Source organism: Grus americana, chromosome 7 (genome assembly GCF_028858705.1).
Source record: "Grus americana isolate bGruAme1 chromosome 7, bGruAme1.mat, whole genome shotgun sequence".
NCBI classification, from domain to species: Eukaryota; Metazoa; Chordata; class Aves; order Gruiformes; family Gruidae; genus Grus; species Grus americana.
The window spans coordinates 9,641,222-9,660,256 of record NC_072858.1 but is presented as its reverse complement, the minus strand read 5'-3'; the positions used below and the strand labels follow the sequence as shown (position 1 = coordinate 9,660,256).

The window sequence follows — 19,035 nt, the reverse complement described above, 5'->3', positions numbered from 1 at the left end:
CCAATGCACAGTCACCAGGCGCTTCAGCTGGAAGCTAACCTGATCTTCTCTGCTAATGGCCAAACTGTGCAAGGCTCTGCCAGCAAGGGAGATCCTGGTGCTGCCTGGGGATCGCCCCACCACCCCACAGCTGAAGGATTTCTGGCTTTTGTAATTTCATGCCAGCAGCCCGGGCATAGTTACTTTACAACTCGGAGGAGATTTCCTAAGCAACATTTAAGAGCCAATCTCACCTTTGTTTCTTTGAAAACCATAATTCTCTTCCTCCTTTGAGCCTGGATTGCTGTGTGATGGGTGCGGGTTTTCCTGGCAGGGAATACAGCCTGTTTCGCACAGTGCTCCTGCACATGCACGGGAAGCCCAAGGCTCCCACAGCTGCCCACTCCCTCTGTGCACAAGCTTTGGGAACCACAGGGGCTTCTGGATGCCCAGCCACCGTGGAGCATGGCCACCATGCCTGGATCACCAGCCAGATGCAGCACCTGCACCAGCCACACGCTGACCTGCAGCGTTCACAAAGTCCAAAAGTGCAGCTGGAAACCCATACCTCAGGGAGCCCCTGGTTGAATCTTTATTTTATTATTATTTTTTAGAAATAAAGCTCACCAGGACAATTTGCCTCACTCACATGCATGGGCAGAGGTCTCTCCATTTAGCCATGCTGCACAGTACGTAACAGAAGTGAAGCCTCCAGTGGTTCAGATCCCCAGGCTGAAGGCTAGGCAGTGAAAAGCAAAGGATTTGCAAAACGTACCTTTGGAGGGGGGAGGTCTGGCAGGCTCTTCTGAGGAGGGGACGAATGCAGTCCTGAGTCTCCATTGGTCAAGGAGTTTCTCCGATCCAGCCCTGCAAGCCAGAAACATAATTATACCAATGGCATGTGGCATTTCCCAGCAGAGCACTCGCTACCCAGGGCTGTGCAGGAAGAGCGAGGTGCTATTTCGGTAGGAAGCAGAATGACAATTACAGGCAGTGCTGCAGGGCCACAATGTCATTTCAGGCCATACCCAGGAATGTGGCACTTGGAGACCCAGCAGAAGAACTGACCTCTGGGTTTTGGGCATGTTTTTCCTTCTGGAGGGAAAACTATGAAGCTCAGACCCATTGCTGAAACTTTAAAGGGTCTTGAGAAGCAGCATGGGCAAACATTACGCAGTACCTAGAAATCCATAGCACTTTAGTCCTTGCTAGCTCTGATCCCCACTGCTGCGAGCAGACAGATCAGTGGCTGTCCCCACTTCTGCTGCCTGTCCAGAAACCTGGAGGTAATATCACCCCACTCCCAGAGGGAACTGCAAAGGTTGCTGCCTAGCTGGGCTATACAACAGTTTATCAAAGCCAGCCAAGAACAGTAATTGAATTGCTATTGAAGGAAGAGTTGCTCTTGAAGCAGCCCAGGACAAACATGTGAAAGGGCATATGGCAGCAGAACTGCTCCAGGCGATCTGCCTCTGCCTCTGGAAAGTCAGATTTTCCAAGCAGCTGAATGCAGAGTGATTCAGTAGCTAGAGGGTACGTTGAAGGCTCAGAAAGCTTGTGTTCTGTCCCTCTTCCCCCACCACAGAACTCCTGGGTGGCCTCAAACAAGCACCCAAATCCCACGACCTCCAAGACGGCACAATGCAGCAACATTCAGGAACAAGTGGGAGCAAGGCACCAAATGGCTGAAAAATTAAGGACTTTTAAGGTGTTACACTGTGCAGAGGGGAAGTCCCCTTTTACAGAGTGTCTCTTGCCAAATACTTTGGGAGAAATGAGGCTAAGGTATTCAGATCTTGCAAGTCCGGTAAATCAAAAAGGAATTGGGCCCAAAATCTGCAGCAAGTTGATGCTCTAACTCCCGTTGTCACCTGCTGATGCTCCAGCCACATTCCTCCGGCACACACAGAAACCACCAAGGCATTGCGCAGTGTCCGGCAGCAGTTAGTGCTGCGCTCAGAAGATGCAGGCAGGAACTTTGCTGCATCTTTCTCGGTTTTAAAAATAGAAGCCAGAAACCACATTACTTTGTTCATGTCTGAGGCTCGGAAGCCACAATGACAGCTCTGCCCTGCCAGGCTGCAGCCAGCTCCCGGCCTGATGGTGCAAGAGCTCAGAACACAACTCTGGTGACAAACTGCTCCCTGTGACATGGGTCTCCTGGTTGTCAGTGCTGGCTAACTTCAGTAAGTCAGGAGGACACAGAGACCCACGGATCAATAGACACCAACTCCAAGCAGCTGTTTGCACCTGGCAAGTAGGGCTTCTGGATGTCTTGTAAGGTTCAAACAGAGTAAAGTATGTGACCCTATGACACAGACTGATCATGGGGAGATCCACCTACCAAAACACCCCATGATTATACTGCCAGACTCATATCAACAGGCTGCTGTTGAAGATTGGCCTTTTCTGTAAATGGCCAAGGAGATGGCACTCTCAGGACAGACACCTTTCATCAACAGCAGCTGCTGAGGCCATTGCTGCTTTTGGAAACGCCAGAAATGTTTGAGATTTTCTAAAGCCCTAGTGGGCTACTACCCAAGAGGGGATTATCTCCACACTCACAGTGGTCCAGACAGGGAACTTTTTAGAGGCCTCTTTAGCAGAGAGAAACGGACAGGTCAACTCGCATCCTCCTGTGTCAGGCAGAACCTCCCATGCTCAGCTCCACAGAAGATAAATCATTGCAGCAGGAAAAATCACTGCCAAACCCTTTGCAAGTGGTGGCCATCTGTTCTCAACTCTCCAGCAAACCTAGTAATCATCCCACTGAACCTCACCATGCCAGGAAAATGCTATTTGGTTTCTGTACCAGCAGTTCCTCCTCCTCCCACCAACCTTGGAGCATGGGATGGAGACCACAGCCTCGGTCCTCACCCTGCTGGAAACCTGCCCACCTCCATGGACACATGCCCATGTACTCCAGCTGAGGAGCAGAGCAGGATGAGATGGAGCTTTGATTTTCAGGCTCTGTGCAGGAAGAACCACCCCTTTAACATTCATCCTGACAAGACCCCTAGGACATGTTACAGGGTTTTCTGCTCTGAGGTTGCAGAGGGCAGCTATCGCTGTGCCCAGCATATGGGGACAAGAACCTAATGTATGCTTTCTGTATGGAGAGTCTGTACATACCCCTTCCTTCTCCAGCTACACATGCCAGCACCATGAATCACAGACTGTTTCCTTACTGGGGTGGGAGGGAAGGAGTATTTTATCCTAGACAAGTATTAACACTTTGCAGGTGTCTTCTGATAAAGGTGTCTCTCTAAAACTTGAAATTTGGAGAGAATTTAGAAGAGGGAAGGAAGAAGAAAACCAGCCAAAGCCCAGCTAAAAATTGCATCTGTACTAACTGCTATTTATCTGTGCTCTCTGTTCTTTGTAAAAGTGAATCACTCTTGGTATTTGGGCTAAGAGGACCGCAGTGTGCACCACCAGGAGCCCTACACTGCGCATCGGTCCCACCTCCCAGTCTTCTGCACCTCGATCCCTCTGTGCTGACTTCCAGAAAGAGATGGCATTTGGCTCACTGAAGAGTCTCATGGACTTGCAGGGTAGAGACTTGCTGTGTTTTTTCAAGTAAATGAGGTCAAGTAAATGACGGTGTCTTCATCACTCACTGTGGTGAATTCAATTGCTGTGCCATAAAAAGGCATCTCAAAAGCAGCACACTGTTCAGCTTAAATCCTTACCGATGGAATTGGAAGTAGTGAGTGAAATATGTTTTTTGCAGAAATAGCATGTTTTAAGGTTTGGAGGGGGGACTTTTGGAGCTGATGTATTATCACTTCGGAAAGCATTTCTCCCTGCGCTGCTAGAGCATACTGTAGCACAGCTACGGTGATGGAGAAATCCCACAGGGCATTGACCTCAGCCACAAAAGCGTGGTCACCACATCCCACCAAAGGATTTCAGTGAAACAAAGTGCACAGAGTGGCAGTGGATAAAAGGGGTAAAGGGAGCTAAATAATCATTGGGGGATCCATATCACACCCCCGAGCACCAGTGGGTACCAGGGCCTCCTCCATCTGCTAAATTTGAACCTGCAGGTCCCACTTCTGACCAGACAGGCACAGACCTCTCTGCAGTTACAGAGCAGGATCAGGGCTGTACACCCAGCTGCAGCTATGGCTAAGATCCCATACATGTGTCTCACTGGCTTCAGCATTTCCAAATAACTCAGAAGTTTTACTTGGAATGGGTAGGTTGTTGAAAACAGAGAAAAAGAGAAGCGCCAGGTCCCACAGGGAGTGACTGAGTGGGTAGACTCATGGCCTTGAATGGGAAAAGTCTGATATAAAAGAACAAACTCTAAAAATAAATTGTCTGAAATTTGCCCCCATGTTTCAGCATGGTGGATCAGTGCAAGTCTTGCTTTATCCACCCAAATGAGAACTTATATAAAGAGATGTTTCTGTTGCTGCTCAGCTGCTGGGAGCTACTGTGAGGCTGTGCAATCCTGTTATGGAGCATTACGGCATCACCCAGAGGGCCCCGTCACATTGAGGCTGCACGCGTAATCTGAGAGGACATCCTGTCTTCAGGGGTATTTGAAGTTAACCTAAATTCAGCTGCAGGTAGTTCAAAAAATAAACCAAACCAAACAAACAAAAAATCCCACCACAAAACAATAAAACCAAACCGAACAACTCTGGAAATGGAGCTATCCCAACTCTTGCAGGACCAGCACGTCAACAGCAGGCTGCACTGATGCGTCCTCTTGTCTCATGTATGTGGGTTGGAAATTGTGGAGCAGGGTCAGCCTCTGGCTACGTGTGCATTAAGGAGATGTGCGTCAGTAACAATATTGTTCTATGTAATTATCAAAAACACCCTTTGTGATGAACTTCAAAGAGCAAGGACGTTTTCAGAGAACTATATTCTTTCCCATGTTACAAATTCAAAATCTGGGAAATATAAATTGGAAATGAGTATTTTATCTAGGTTTAATTTCTTGGCTTGTACACCACCGAACTCTTGCGTCCCCCCCGGGAGATGAGGGTGCTCTGCCCGTGCACACAGCAGGCTGCACCTGGGAACTCACCTCACAAAGTTGTGACTACACAGACCCTCTGGGCTAGTGCAGAGCAACACACTAAAGACAACAGATGCTTTCAAGGTCTCAGAGAGGTGAAGTGACATGTTTCGTGGCCAAAGGAAACATGAGGGCTTCCTTAAATATTTCGGGCACTGGAGCTGCAAGCCTTAGAAGGCAACATTTTTATCCCAAAATAATGTCCTCCAAAGTGCTACTTCCAGGAATAACCTCACAGCATTGGCAAGGACCATCATTTCCAAAGGAATGTAATGAAAATGGCAGTCCTTCCACACCATCAACTGCCTCATCCCTCAGAGCTGCCAGAGGGGCCTCTGCTGGTCCCAGTAAAGCAAGGCTCTAACCACATGTGCCTTCATCACCCTGTTAGACATGATGCAACCATTAATCTTCAGCTCCTTACCTTTGTCTTGTTTCTCCTGGTCACCCTGTTGTTTATGGATGGTCACTTTGTTCATATAAATATATTCCTCATCGCCACCTGCAACAAAATGGAAAAGTCAACTTTTTACCCACCCGCTGCTTTCACATTTCTAAGTCTTTCCACAAAGACATATCTAAAAAGTGTCTCTGCTGAGTACGTTTTGGGGAGAGCATATTGGTTGAGGCAATGTGCAGAAAAAAAAAAGCGATAATAAAAAGCAGAAAAATTAAATGCTTTATAGTCAGGAAATTCCATAAGTTAAAATTTCTACTTAAACATTAACTTGGCCAAACAGTACATCCTGTGTATCTTACAAAGTGGATTAAATAAACTTAAGGTTTAATAAGGAAAACAGAAAGTATCAGGAATCTTGGGAATCCTTTGCTTGTAAAGCTAAACACATAACTACAGTAATTTTACATAAACAATTAGAGGTCAATGCCAAAATAATCTCAGTTTTATTTTCTCTCTCTAATTTTCATGTGCCCCCTTCCCACCAGCCTCCAAGAAAATGTTGCTTCAAGACCCTGTAGCAGTTCCCACAAGAGCCCACTGCCTCATCCTCGGTTTTCTTTGTCCGTACCGCTGGACTTGGTGTAGACCCGCAGAAGGTCGGAGAGGAAGCTCTTCTTCACAACAGCAGTGCTGCTCAAGTTCTCCTTGTCCAGTATCCTCAAAAAATCTTCAAGTTCTGTGAGCAGCTGCTCGAGAGCTATGACAGCAACAGAGACAACTGTTGGCAAACCAGTTGGGTGGCATGTCAAAAGAAAACATACATTAATTTTGAATTTTCCAAGATCCTCTGCCTTTTTCTGCCCAGGAATAATTAACACTTAGTTTTCCAGCTTGAATCCTCTCTCTAGTTTTGAAAAGAAAGTTGGTCCCAAAACCAAAAAGGCTCCAACTTCCCTCAGAGTGTTCATATACCAGTAAAATCCCATGTAAGTATTTATTCTTCTTCCTATAGGACTTTTTGCTCAAGGAGGGAAAAGTCTGGAGGGATTTTGAACGTTAGGGCTGAGATTACACGAAAGCAGCTAGCAAGATCCTGACACTTGAATATTGAGTCCCGACAAACATAATTCAAACCTCATCTGAATTTGGATCTACCAAAAACTCTGATTTCTGGTCCTTCTTTCCAAGCCTCCTCCTTATTTCTCTATCTGTAATAATTTGAAAACATTTATGTGTGTCCCCTAAATAAAGACAACTGCCCCCATAATAATTCATATTTCAGTAATTCATAATTCAGTAACTTCTCAAGCTGTCTTGCTTGGGCAGTGACAGAGATCACTGCACCACGTGGAACTGAAGACCCAAGACTGAGCAGCATCTCAGAGACCCTCGGAAAATCTGCCGTACCAAAGCATCCCTGCATACCGCAACAAGCACCTCGGACACACCGCTCCCCACGGCTCAGCCAGGCTAATAGGTTTGTTTTCATTCTGAGGAGATGCTACTCAGCTCTGCCACCGACAAATCACTTCTCTGACAGGGCTCAAGCTGAAGCAACAGGCATTTAATTACTTGCTTTTGTTCACGCTGAAGTTTATCGTGGACTAATTAGCAGCAGTGGCAAGAACCCGTTCCAGGGAGGAAATAACAGAGTATTATGTGGAGAGAGGAAGCGCCGCACAAGAATGACGGCGTGTTGGGAAAAGCACGGAAAACTCAGCCGGGGCCATTCCTCCCCTTTGGAGGCTCCTCTGCTACCATGCTCCATCGCTCCCGATGCTAAGGAGCTGCAGGGGAGATGGGCAGCAAAGGTTGGGTTTGCCACCGCCAGGCTGCAAACCAGGCTGTGACTCCTCAGCACACCACCAAGGAACGTGACATATGGATAATTTAACTGGGCAATGCTCCATTCCCTTTACTTAATAGCATTTCCATGCTGTGTGTTCCCATGGTACCCTGTGAGTCACAGTTCACACCAATGAACTAGAAAAGTGTTAATATTTTGGTTTCATAATGCAAAGCATCTGCAGCTTATCTAGTTTGAGTGCTACCATCTCCAAGGTCACAAAGAACATTTGTGTAAGAGCAGGAGAGCGCCATCACCTTCTTACTCCACCATCTTTAGCCACCAGGCAACCCTTCCGTAGGTGAATACATGTTAGAATATTGATAAATAAAGCATAAATTAAACTGTAAAGGTTTATGTTGCTAGCCATTAATTGAAAACCATGCTGTGGCTCTCAAACTGTATTAATCTTCACTTGCAACAATATTAGATACCACTGATATCATTAAACAATGAACTGTGAGCATTTGGTGTCACACTCGTAACCAGCTTCTCTCAGGCTTCAAGGACTATGATTCTTCTAAGTTTAAGGAAACTCCACTGGGGTAAAACACATCCTTGCTATACTCACTCCTCTGCTTCAGTGGCCCAATTCAGAAAATTGAAATTGAGGTCAGCTCCTGCTAGTCAGGCCTGGTGGACAGGACATTTGTGTGTCAAGAATGGTATCGGAAGAAACAACACAAAAAATACCTAACCTTAATTTGAAGCTTCAGAAGCGGGTCAGCTCCCAACAACTGCCCATGTGGATGTCACGATACTGGGTTTGCAGGGAAAGGGGTATAATTCCCATTCCCTCCTCCACCCCCACGACTGCAGAAAAAGACTTTATTCTTCTCCCAGGCATCCACAGCTAGCACACACACAGGGCCGAGCACTTATGAATAGTGCAGCCCATACAGTAGGTTACATTTTCCAGCCCACCAAAGCTGAATTCAGGCTTCTAGTGACTCAAAGCAACTCATTTAGGATGTGATCCTGGGGCCACAGGGGTCAGTGGAAAGACTCTGTCAGACTTCAATAGATTCAGACTTCAGGGACTCGAGAGATTCGTTTTGCTCTTCTTCAGCAAGAAGCAGCATATAAACCATCTGCTTCTATGCAAGTATCTCTTTGATCTCAGCTGGACATTCCCAATCCAAACCTGATACCTGCAAAAACAAACTGCTATTGAAATGAATGGGGCCATTCATTCTCTCATATCAGAAGGAGAACAAGCTAATACTTATCAGAGAGTGATGAATGTGAGAAGAAAGAAGAATTAATATGATGACGGTCTATAAGATCCTCTGCGCTAGCAAGTATCACAGCAGGTCCCAGCAAGTCAATAGGACTAAAACCAGTTCAGATCCCATGTACATCAAACCATCTCAGGATTTCGAAAGCTAGAAACCGCTGCTTGGTCTCAGCTAAAGACCTATCATGTTGTGGTGATGATGTATCGAACATGCTTATGGCAAAACCAGGTTGGTGGTTATCCAAAGCAGCCTGAAACAAATGGCTCTTCCTCCAAGCTGCACTGTTTTGCTCTCCTTATCTTAGCAATTTAGAAATGAGAGCACATAAAGAGATGATTCCTGGAGCTAGGCTTGCTCTGCAGGGCAATAGCTATAGATGCGAGGAACATGTTTGCAAAATCAAATGGCTGTGAGACTCTCTGTTTGAAGGTTGCAACTTTGGTCGCAGAAATAAGCAAAGAATTGCCTGAAACACAACCGATCTGTTTCAACGGCAATTCATCGGCAGTAGGACAGCACTGAAAAGGGCTTCTTTTGGCAGGAGTCTATGGCCTTTATTTGCAGACAAAGTCTCTTGCATTGCAGCAGTGTCTATCCTAGTTCATGTGAAGCTAGAGCCAAAAATGCAGCAGCTTGCAAAGCCCCAATTGAGGAAGCACATTCCTTGCAAAAGAGCTGCCAATTTTGCCTGACACCAAGGTCACTGAAAGGTAAATGACCATTAAACTAGATTATAAAAGCCATTCCTACCAATAACCACTGATCTTTGTCATCGTGCTACAACAACAACCTATGTCTACATCTAATTACTTCATGTCTTGGCCTTATGAGGAAATGGAAAGACAGACTCAGAATGAACTTTCATTCAAGTGTTTTAGTAACCACTGGGCAGGATTATATTAGACCATTTAATCTAAATTAAATTATTTATTTTATCAAGGTAGTGGGGCCCCAGCCACCGGACAAAGAATTGTAATAAGATACATACTAAAAGAGAAACTCTTTCCTCTACTGAGATGAGAAGTGAAAGATAAGGAATATCATTTGCTAACAGGAAACCAAGGAATAGAGAGATTAAGTGGATTTGTCCAAGGATATGGGTGTATTCTCCAGCAGATCAGGAATCCAACCTAGCTGTCCTGTGTCCCAGCCTGCAGATCTCACTCCCAAACCACCCTTTCTTGGATCCCGAAGCACCGGGAGATTTCCCACCCTCCAGCCAAAAGCAGGATTTAGGTTTGGTACTTTTGGTTTCACCCCTCCTAGAAGGGGCTGGGCTTAGCTGCTGGCAAACAGCAAGGATTCAGGCACGTGGTAAATACCTGCAGCCTGCGGCGTGCCAAGCTTCTCACTTGGAAAGTCCAGAGATAGTGAAACTGATAACACAACATGATTCATGCAAGCGTCAGGCACAGGAGCAGAGGGGCTCCTGAGGGGCACCTCGAGGTACCTGCACATCCCCAGCCTCCCCGGACTGCCTCCTCAGTGCAGTGCATCCCACGGCAGCCTTTCGGCCCCCATTTCCCACTGATCAGCCCCGGCTGGCAGCACTGGGATTCCCCAGGGGCTGCTTTGGCAGAAAGCAGTTCCTTTCTTGCCCTGGTTTCTTTTTTCCTTTGCTGCATAAAATCAATAGGGCAGCTGACGAGCGTGCAGAGAGGACAGGCGGGTACAGAGACAGCATTCAGGGCGCTGAATAGCGAGTGCTGTCAGCGGAGCAGGAGGACCCAGTCCAGGCCTCCTTGGCTAATTTGGAGTCTCGTAGTAACAGTCAGCCTTTGCAAGAAGGAAAAGTCACCCACGATGACAGCTAGAGAAGGCCATTCTCCCCAGCTGTGAGGAAAGGCAGATGTGTGGATGGTGACAGCTGTAACAGCTGGATGACCCCCACACGGGGCTGCCTTCCAAAACAGCAAACCTTCCTTCCTCAGGCAAACCGATCTTCCTCATCCTGGCGGCTTTAGGGTCTTGCAGAAGAGCAGTGAAGAAAAGGACACAGCGATGCTTTGGCCCTTCTGCAGGGGTCACGGCCCCTCTGCCCTGCTCTGGGTGCCGCTGGCTTCGGCACACGCGGGCAACGTGACGCAAGGAAGGACACGTGGTGAGCGGCTCACCCAAATACAGCACCAGGAAGAAGTGACATCTCTGTTGAACCCCAGAAAGCTGCTCCTCCAAAAAAGCATCCCCATCACACTGAAACCCCACCAGCATTCACCCAGGCTGATGAGCAGAAAAAAGCAGGCAAGGGTGGACTAAAGTTTACCAGCTTGGTTTTAATCATCAGAAACCAGGCTTCACTTCCCACACTGCGCCTGCAATTACTGGCCAGCCTTCCTTCTAGCTTTTCACGGGAAAAGAATAAGAAGCCCATCTCATTGTTGGTCAGTTGAAACTCCTCCATTTCTTCACAGATGAATAATTATAAATATATAAATATTTGCAAAAAAAGAAATCTCCCCACAGCAAAATGACAAGTACTGTGTTTATCAAAGGAAAGAAAAAAAAAGAAAAGAAAAAAAACCACAAAAAACCTGCACCAAGCTTCTGGTAAACAGTGAACTTCCTCATTGGAGAATCACTGCTAGATTAAACAAAATAAAAGGCAAAATTCACAAACCCGAGACAAGCTAAAATTCCTCAAAATAAGAAAGCTGTAAAATTGGAGAACTCCTATCACAGTTTCCCTATTAAGCCAGAGAAGTGTCAGACAGTTATGACCACTGCCACAAAAGCTGTCTGATTTTCAGATATAATGACTGCTCACAAGGAAGGAAGAAAGAAAAAAAACCCACCCAGACTGCTTCTATTGATCTACCTAAAATCCAGTACCGCCTGGCTTCACACTCACGTTGGGAGCATTAGCCTCCTCTTTGTTGCAAACTATGAATCATGGAAGGAGAGAGGCAAACAATGTGTCTCGTCGGCTGTGGGCTGTGAACTGCGCAGATGAACCCAAGCAGCTCTGCGTGGGCTGCTCTGGAAGTTTGAACAAGACTCATATTGAGAAGCAGCAGCTCTAACCTAGGAACTCTGAACTTTAACAAAACAGCAGCAGAAAATGCACACAAAGCTTTTCTTCAGTTAGCTGAGCAAACAAGAGACTTCTCTTCCCTCCGCTGGAAGGTGGGAAACAGCATCCAAGAAAAATTAAGAAAAAAAAAAAGGAAGAGAGAAGAGAAGCAAAACATAAAATTACTGTGTCGTAAGGAGTTTTTACTGAGTAGTCTTGTACTTTAGTGCCATACTGCTTTATTATAGGTAATAGAGGGTATACGCATGAAACTTCAGGGGCAATACAGCGACGTCTTTGCAAAGGGTCTCACTCTTTCCATGACAGGTCAACTGGTGAGTCATTGGAGGTCTCACGCTGGCAAACAGATTTGTCAGATGACATCTGAAAGAAGCCAGTATCTCTTCCTTTTGTAGCATGCCATATTAGTGGAGTGCCCATCAAACTCAAAAGATCCTCAAAGCTTTACTAGGCTATGGGCTGCAGGTCTGTGCTCAGCGATGCAGGCAGCATCAGCAAATGGGGACATACCACAAAGTGCCATGGAAAACCATGCTGGGATCTGGGGTTGATGAGACTGTCACTGTGAGAAGTGCTGCATCCTCAGCGTGGGGGGGACCAGGTCACACATCACTTGCGTGACACGGTGACTCCTGCCGGGGCAGAAGTGAGCTAGGAAAACAACTAAAGAAACATCAGCACAGTAGCCAAGAGGGTAAGTAAGGATCAAACCAAATCAAGATAAGCACCAACTAAAAAAAATTTGGACCAAGTCAGGCAGGGCAGGATTTTAAAGAGGGTCCTCTTTCTAAGGTAAATATCCCCAAGAGCAGGCCCTAGAGGGCTCCCTTCCCAGCGGGGAGGAAAACAATCCCAGCAACTCTTACAAAGCAGAAATCATGTTTGCTGCCAAGCCCCCGAGTTGAATCCTACAGTGGCGTGACAGAGAGATGCTATTTCCTCTAAAGCTGCCACCATTGATTCCCTTCTCCCCCCACAGTCCTTTCTGCTGTTTTTCCCCTTATTCCTTCAGCTTTCTGCTAAGATTGGGGTTTTGTTTTTAAGTCTTGTGAAGTTTTGCTCTCTCCATCCCTCAATCCTTAGAGGACTCTGCACGGCTGACTTCACTTTGAGTTGGTGACCACTTGACCTGCAACTTAAAGGATATCTGTTTGCTATCTAATGTAATGCATAGCTATATCTAGGAAGGGGCTACTAAGAGGTGTTTGATCAAACAGAACGGCTGTTTTCAAGAAAAAAAACCCATGCAAAAACCTCAACTATGTGACAAAAACATGTGGGGCTCCACTGCTTGAATCCAGCATGAGTAAGCATCCCACAGCCGCTGCGCCCAGCCTTGTTCTCCTCTGCTTAACATGGTCTTTGCTCCACAAAGGTGGCAACGCGTGCTCCTGCACCTCAGCTCAGGTCCTTGCCAATGCTCCTGGGCTAAGGAGCATGGTTGTAGTCAGAACATTGTGGCAGACTTTGCATCAGCCTAGTTCATCACCGCATGGCTACGTCTAGAGGAAAGCACATTTCCATCCCTCTCTGCATTACAGAATAGCAGCAGAATAGCAGGCACCCTGCTGTCCTAATGCCTGCCAGAGTCTGTGACCACCAGACCCCTCTTTCCCATGGAAAAAAGAAGCCTGGGATACCACATTCCCAAAACAGCAACTGGGAAAATGCAAGGTCCTAACGAGATTAAGTATCACAATGATGGTGAACGACAGCCCTGGAACAACACCCTGCAGTTCATACCACTAGAATACAAATAAAAGAGGTTAACTGCCAAAATTATTTGGAGATGGATTTCTTTCTCGCAGGCAAGACACAAATTAAAGGAAGCTGCCAGATACACAGAGGGTTGTGTTGGTTTTTTTAAGAGAGGACATGCACACACACACATACACACACGCACACGCCCTCCAAAGGCCTCATATCAAAGCATTTTCCCACCATTCTCTGTTGATTTAATGGCATCATTTCTCCAACGAACAATAGAAACATAACAGAAGGGGAAAGCAATTATGTTTAAGAAAGCAAAAGCAAGAGCTCTGGGGTCAGAAAGACAGACACACAGCCCTGGAGTCCTCAGTCTTTTCCTTGCCATTTCCTCTGCAGCAGGAGCTCTTCTAGCCATGCAGGCCACAACAGCATTCCTTCAGCTGAAAAGCAGAATGACTGCACAAGGCTATTGCAGTACTGCAGGGGGAAAAACAGGTTTTAAAAGTATCCTGAAGTACATCAAGAGTAGGCTGGCAGAGCCTACAGCAACATCACTATTGCTAGATTGCTTTCTTAATAATCTTGCTCAATCCCTCGTCCAAACATTGCACGCAGTCCTTAGCCATCCTCTTCAGGGTAACCCAGGAGCCCAGCTGCCAGGAAGGAGCATGCAGCTGAGGCACTGAGCAGTGGTGATGCTGCAGTACACGAACCCAAGATTTTCTCTGGAATCCCAGTGTATAATCATCGGCAGACAAATTTGCTAAAAAAAAAAAAAAAAAACAACCAACCCAAAACCCAAAACCAACCTCCTCCCCCCGCAAAAAAAAAAAAAAAAAAGAAAAAACCCACCACACACACAAACCAAAAAAACCCCCAAACACCACGCTCCACCCCCCTAATCTACAGACATCACCAAGGACCAAAGCTTGCCCCATTCCTAACAACTGGATTCAAAGCAAGCTAACATTTACTAAACTGAAGTTTAGGGTTAAGAGGTGTGGAAAGGGCAGGTTTAGGAATGACTAGGCAGTACCTCAGAGGTCACATTACAAACCCTCTCCTGCCATGTGTCACCAGTGCTCAGTATCTCCCAGCAGGTCTCCAGCATCTGCCACCACAGGAAGCCACAGCTCCCACCCACCCTCCCACACGCACAGGGAGGGCACGTATGCCAGAAGGTGACCTGAGGACAGGGCTGGGTGTCCCTGCTCTTACATTGAAGAGATGCCATCCTTATTCCTCTCCCATACCTCCAACATGACATTTCACTGAAGTGAAGGGTGGAAGAGCTGCCTCCCAGGAGCAGGCAGCTCCCCTGTTTGCTGTGGATTAGCAAAGCAGCTGGGCACCACATGAGCCGTTTTGAGACATACGTGCCCTGTGGGGAAACACCAATGTTGTCCTAACACTGCAGTGATGCTCCAGAGAAACAGAGGCTCTGCCCTGCTTCACACCCCAAACATTGCTTTCATCACCCAACAGGTTTTCAAATGCAGTTCAAGTTTTTGGTACCCTTTCACATCTGTGTTATTACTCCCCATGTTGCCCAAGAAACTCCCAAATATGTTTTCGTGGTAGAGCCTCTCTGTCCAATGCTCATGAAAACAAGTATCGGCTGACTTGGGGAAAACAGGTGTCACTCCTGGGTAAGAGCCTTGGAAGAGAGCCTCTCCCAGGCCACCCAATTTCTGCAATGGCTGCGTGCACATCACTCTTCCAATGCAGGTCCCATTCACCGTGTGAAAGAAACATGTCCTGCTAAAACACAGGTGACAATACTTGGGGGCAAAATGATGATACAATACTTCTCAAAAGCCAGGAGTGTCCTGGGATAAGCGACAGTAATATGCAAACCAGTGCAGAACCAGTGAAGATAAAGGGTCAGGATGCCAGTGCCATGGAGACCGCTGGAGCTGCACACCACTGCACGAGGAGAAAAAACCACGAACTCCTGTTTGTCTCTCTAATGGATCCAGGCCCCACATGGTGCAATGGTCAGACTTATGGAGCAGGGATCAGAGAAACAGCTTCTACAGTGACCTACCTAATGGATGGCTCTTGGTTTGACTCATGGTGATGGACCTGTCCCATTGCCCACAGCTTTTTTGCTGCATGGGGGAATCTCTTACAAGGTATGCTAGAGGCAAGCACTGAAAGAGCTGCCAAGACTGAGAAATAAACCTTGTTTTACCATTAGGATCACAGGAGAAGCCACCAGCCGCACCTTGGTCTCATCATCGAGCAGCAGCAAGTCAAACTTATGGAGATGCACAGGTGGGAAAGAGGAGGCTCAGGACAAGACAACTGTATTGCATCTCTGCCTTCTTCCCCAGCACGGCCCCGCAGGAGCCCAGGGGGGCTGAGGCAGCGGAGAACCAGGACAAAGACTGGCGTTTCTTTTTTTCCATGCGAACTGGAAAACTTCTCCCATTCTATTCTGACTGTGAGGCATGGGAAATGAAAGACAGCTCTCAAATCAGCAAAACAACCATTTACCAGATAAAAAAGATTTTCTTACTTCGTCTGTCTTGCACTTTGTTTACATGAATGAGAGCCAGTTATCCAGGCTGGGAACAATACTCTGAATTAAATCTCTGAAACCTATTACATAAATATGCCGAAGGTATCACTAATCCTATCACAGATTTAAGAGTTAGATCATTATTTTCATTTACCATTTCAGCAGAAAATCTGTGACAAGAAACTGCTGATGAACGAGTTCAAGCCCTTCTAGCAAATTCAGCTTCCTTGGAGCTTTTCTAAACTCATATTTGACTCTTTCATCTCCCTCTCAGCAGACTTTGGAGGCATCCTTGTAGCTTGGCTATGATTTACGCAGCCTGGCGTTTCTCTTTTCTTAGCATTACATGCTAATGAGCATTTATGTCATCCTCGGTAACTGAGGATCCCTTCCCATCCAGGTCATTCGGGTAGCAGTGGTTTGGGATCAGCAGCTCATGCCTGGGTCCCTGTGGTTAGGGCAGGCCATGCTGTCCTTGCTCAAAACCGCATTGCTATGGTTTCCACCCAAAAGGTGAACATAATATAGTTAAGCGTCGGCACTAATAAATTAATAGCTTTTAATGAAAGTAATAACTTGAAGGAACTCTCTATTTACTTATTGCTAAGCGCAGCCTGGCTAGTCCACTGCTCTGCCTCCAGTGCTGGAAGCAATTCAATTGAGGACATGATTAGCATCTTGCAAGCAGGAACTGCCCTCAAGATAGGTTTCTAGTACTCACAGGCATAAAGAGATGCATATCCTCACAACTGCGAGCTAGCTGGTAAGGAACGGCCAACCGCAGCCCATCCAGCAGCCTTCCAGTTTTGCAGGGAAGGTACTGAAAACTGCTGGCTGTTCAACTTGCTGATGGCCCAGAAAAAAAGAGGAGGCAGAGATGTTGCTGTGCCTACCTGTTTAGGGAGCAGTACATAGAATCATAGAATAGTTTGGGTTGGAAGGGATCTTGACGATCATCTAGTTCCAGCCCCCCTGCCACAGGCAGGGACACCCTCCACTAGACCAGGTTGCCCAAAGCCCCATCCAACCTGGCCTTGAACACTGCCAGGGAGGGGGCCGCCACAGCTTCTCTGGGCAACCTGTTCCAGTGCCTCACCACCCTCACAGGGAAGAATGTCTTTCTAACAGCTAATCTAAATCTCCCCTCCTTTAGCTTAAGGCCATCACCCCTTGTCCTATCACTACGCTCCCTGATAAATAGTCCCTCCCCATCTTTCCTGTAGGCCCCTCCAGGTACTGGAAGGCTGCTATAAGGTCTCCCCGGAACCTTCTCTTCTCCAGGCTGAACAACCCTGACTCTCTCAGTCTGTCCTCATAAGAGAGGTGCTCCAGCCCTTTGATCATCTTCATGGCCCTACCTTGGATACTTCTTAGGGAGGGATCGTAGGCTGCCACTGCAAATGTCTACTCAACCTTTTGACTTTCCTTCCACCAATTCTGCGCTTAAGCTCCAGCCCCAAAGGCGAAGCTGAGGCAGCCAGGGAGCACAAATGCACAGAGCCTTTCAATCTTCTTGGGGTAGGAAAAACACAAGGATTGTTTCTGTTGTGGTTTATTGCAATTTCATTTGTTTTATTTTTATCCACTTGCCCAGGCTTTCTAAGCAGCAGACAGGCAGGTGATGGAAAGACAAATGACTAGGAAAACACTCCAAATTTTAAGGGCTAGGCATATTTTGTTGCAGAATTCACTGAAAACAATTTAAAAAAAAGTGGGTTTTTTTGAGATAAAGTAAAATTAATTTTGATTTCACAGTTTTGTTTCAGGGAAGAAAAAAAAAAAGAAAAAGAGGGGGCAGGAGGAGGCTGGATCCCCAAAGACAGGGCAGTTGCCCTCTTGCCCTTACCTCCGATGTGGGGAGGTGGATTTAGATCCCTCCCCTGACTGAAGGGATTTGAATTTGTCTTCTCTGGAGGCCGCTCCACCCACTTATGTTCCTACAGAGGGGAAGGAGCATGGCCTCTCCTACCCAGAGAGTCCCACCTCATGTAACCACCATGCATCTCTTTCTGGTCCACTGAAAAGCTTCTACTTACCACTGGCAGTCACCCCAGGGCAGTAATTTCTCTCTCACTCGCACCAATAGGAGTTTGCTGCCTACACACAGTTGGTGCCTCCTGACACTCGCCTGCATGAAAAACTACCCGAGGGGAAAAAGTGCTTGGCCCGGTAGCCAGAGGGAAAGGGTAGGGAGCAGCGATTAGCTCCATCTCAGCCTTCAGCAGCGACATCTGTTACAGCTGCCTGGGTAAGCTGCTGAACAGGTCACACACTGCACAAAATGCAGACCAAAAACCACAGCCACAAGAGCTGCCAAGCTCCCAAGGGCTGCTCAAGCCATCAAACTCCTCAGCTCCTCCAAGGCATTCAAGAAATGTACAACCTAAATTTCCTGTCCATTTTGAATAACATCTGTGTGATATTTCCAGGTGGGACATGCCAACTTATGCTTTTACAAATTCCCCCTCCTGGGGTGCAAGGCAAGTGCAGGGAACTGTTTCAGAGATATATAAGAGAAACCAGATCTATAGGAACCTCTCAGCAACAAAATAATACATTGCACCTTCCCCACCCACAGTTATCCATCCTCACCCAGAGCTCTTTGGAGGCCAGGTTCCAGCACATTTAACCACATCCCCTGTATGCTGTCTCAGGGTATCATCTCAAAAGGGCATTTGAGGCTGAGTGTTACATGTTGGTATAAAGCAGCAGAAGACAAGTGAAATCCCTGATGCAGGCCAATACACCTCGGTGAGGACCAGTGAATCTACCCCTAGCTAGGTGTGGGAAGATGTAGTGGGGATAAAGGAGAGAAAAACACATGTGACAGCTTGTATCCCTCAACGCTGCAGCACCTCCACCTCGTCCTGAGCAGGCTGGCATGATCACACAACACGGCACCATGCAGATCTGGGAAATGGGGTCTTGGGACAGCGTGGTGCTCACAGGCTTTGCCTCTCTGCTAGCTTAGGTATCTCTGGGCCAAACTGCAGACTCACCTTTTGCAACACTTGATAAATTGGTCCTGCAAACCTGGGAAAGGCTACTGTACAGTTAAATACTTCAAGGGATTTTTCAGGACTGCACGTTCTTCAATATTCACCCTTCATCATAAGCAGCCTTTTAGGTCAAAGCACAGAACTTCAGCAATGGGGGTGATACTCTAAGCTTTGACAAGGCTGCACACCCTGAGCTGCCTGATGCTCAGGCTCCAGCTTCACTGAGATGTGTTTTTCTCTTAACACCCCACCTGCATCTAGACCTCTGCATCC

The 19,035-nt window shown here is 46.9% G+C and overlaps 1 protein-coding gene across 5 annotated transcripts in view; it reads right to left on the bottom strand.

Annotated features, from left to right (window-relative positions):
* Positions 1-19,035, bottom strand: part of AFAP1L2 (actin filament associated protein 1 like 2) — a 72,035-nt gene that overhangs the window by 22,131 nt on the left and 30,869 nt on the right. For all 5 annotated transcript variants that reach the window (XM_054832394.1, XM_054832396.1, XM_054832395.1 and 2 more), the window contains exons 2-4: positions 6,043-6,171; positions 5,439-5,516; positions 755-846 (exon numbers count right to left, since the gene is read on the bottom strand). In XM_054832394.1, coding sequence (XP_054688369.1) covers positions 755-846; positions 5,439-5,516; positions 6,043-6,171 — 299 coding nt within the window. The remainder of the gene's footprint in view (positions 1-754; positions 847-5,438; positions 5,517-6,042; positions 6,172-19,035) is intronic.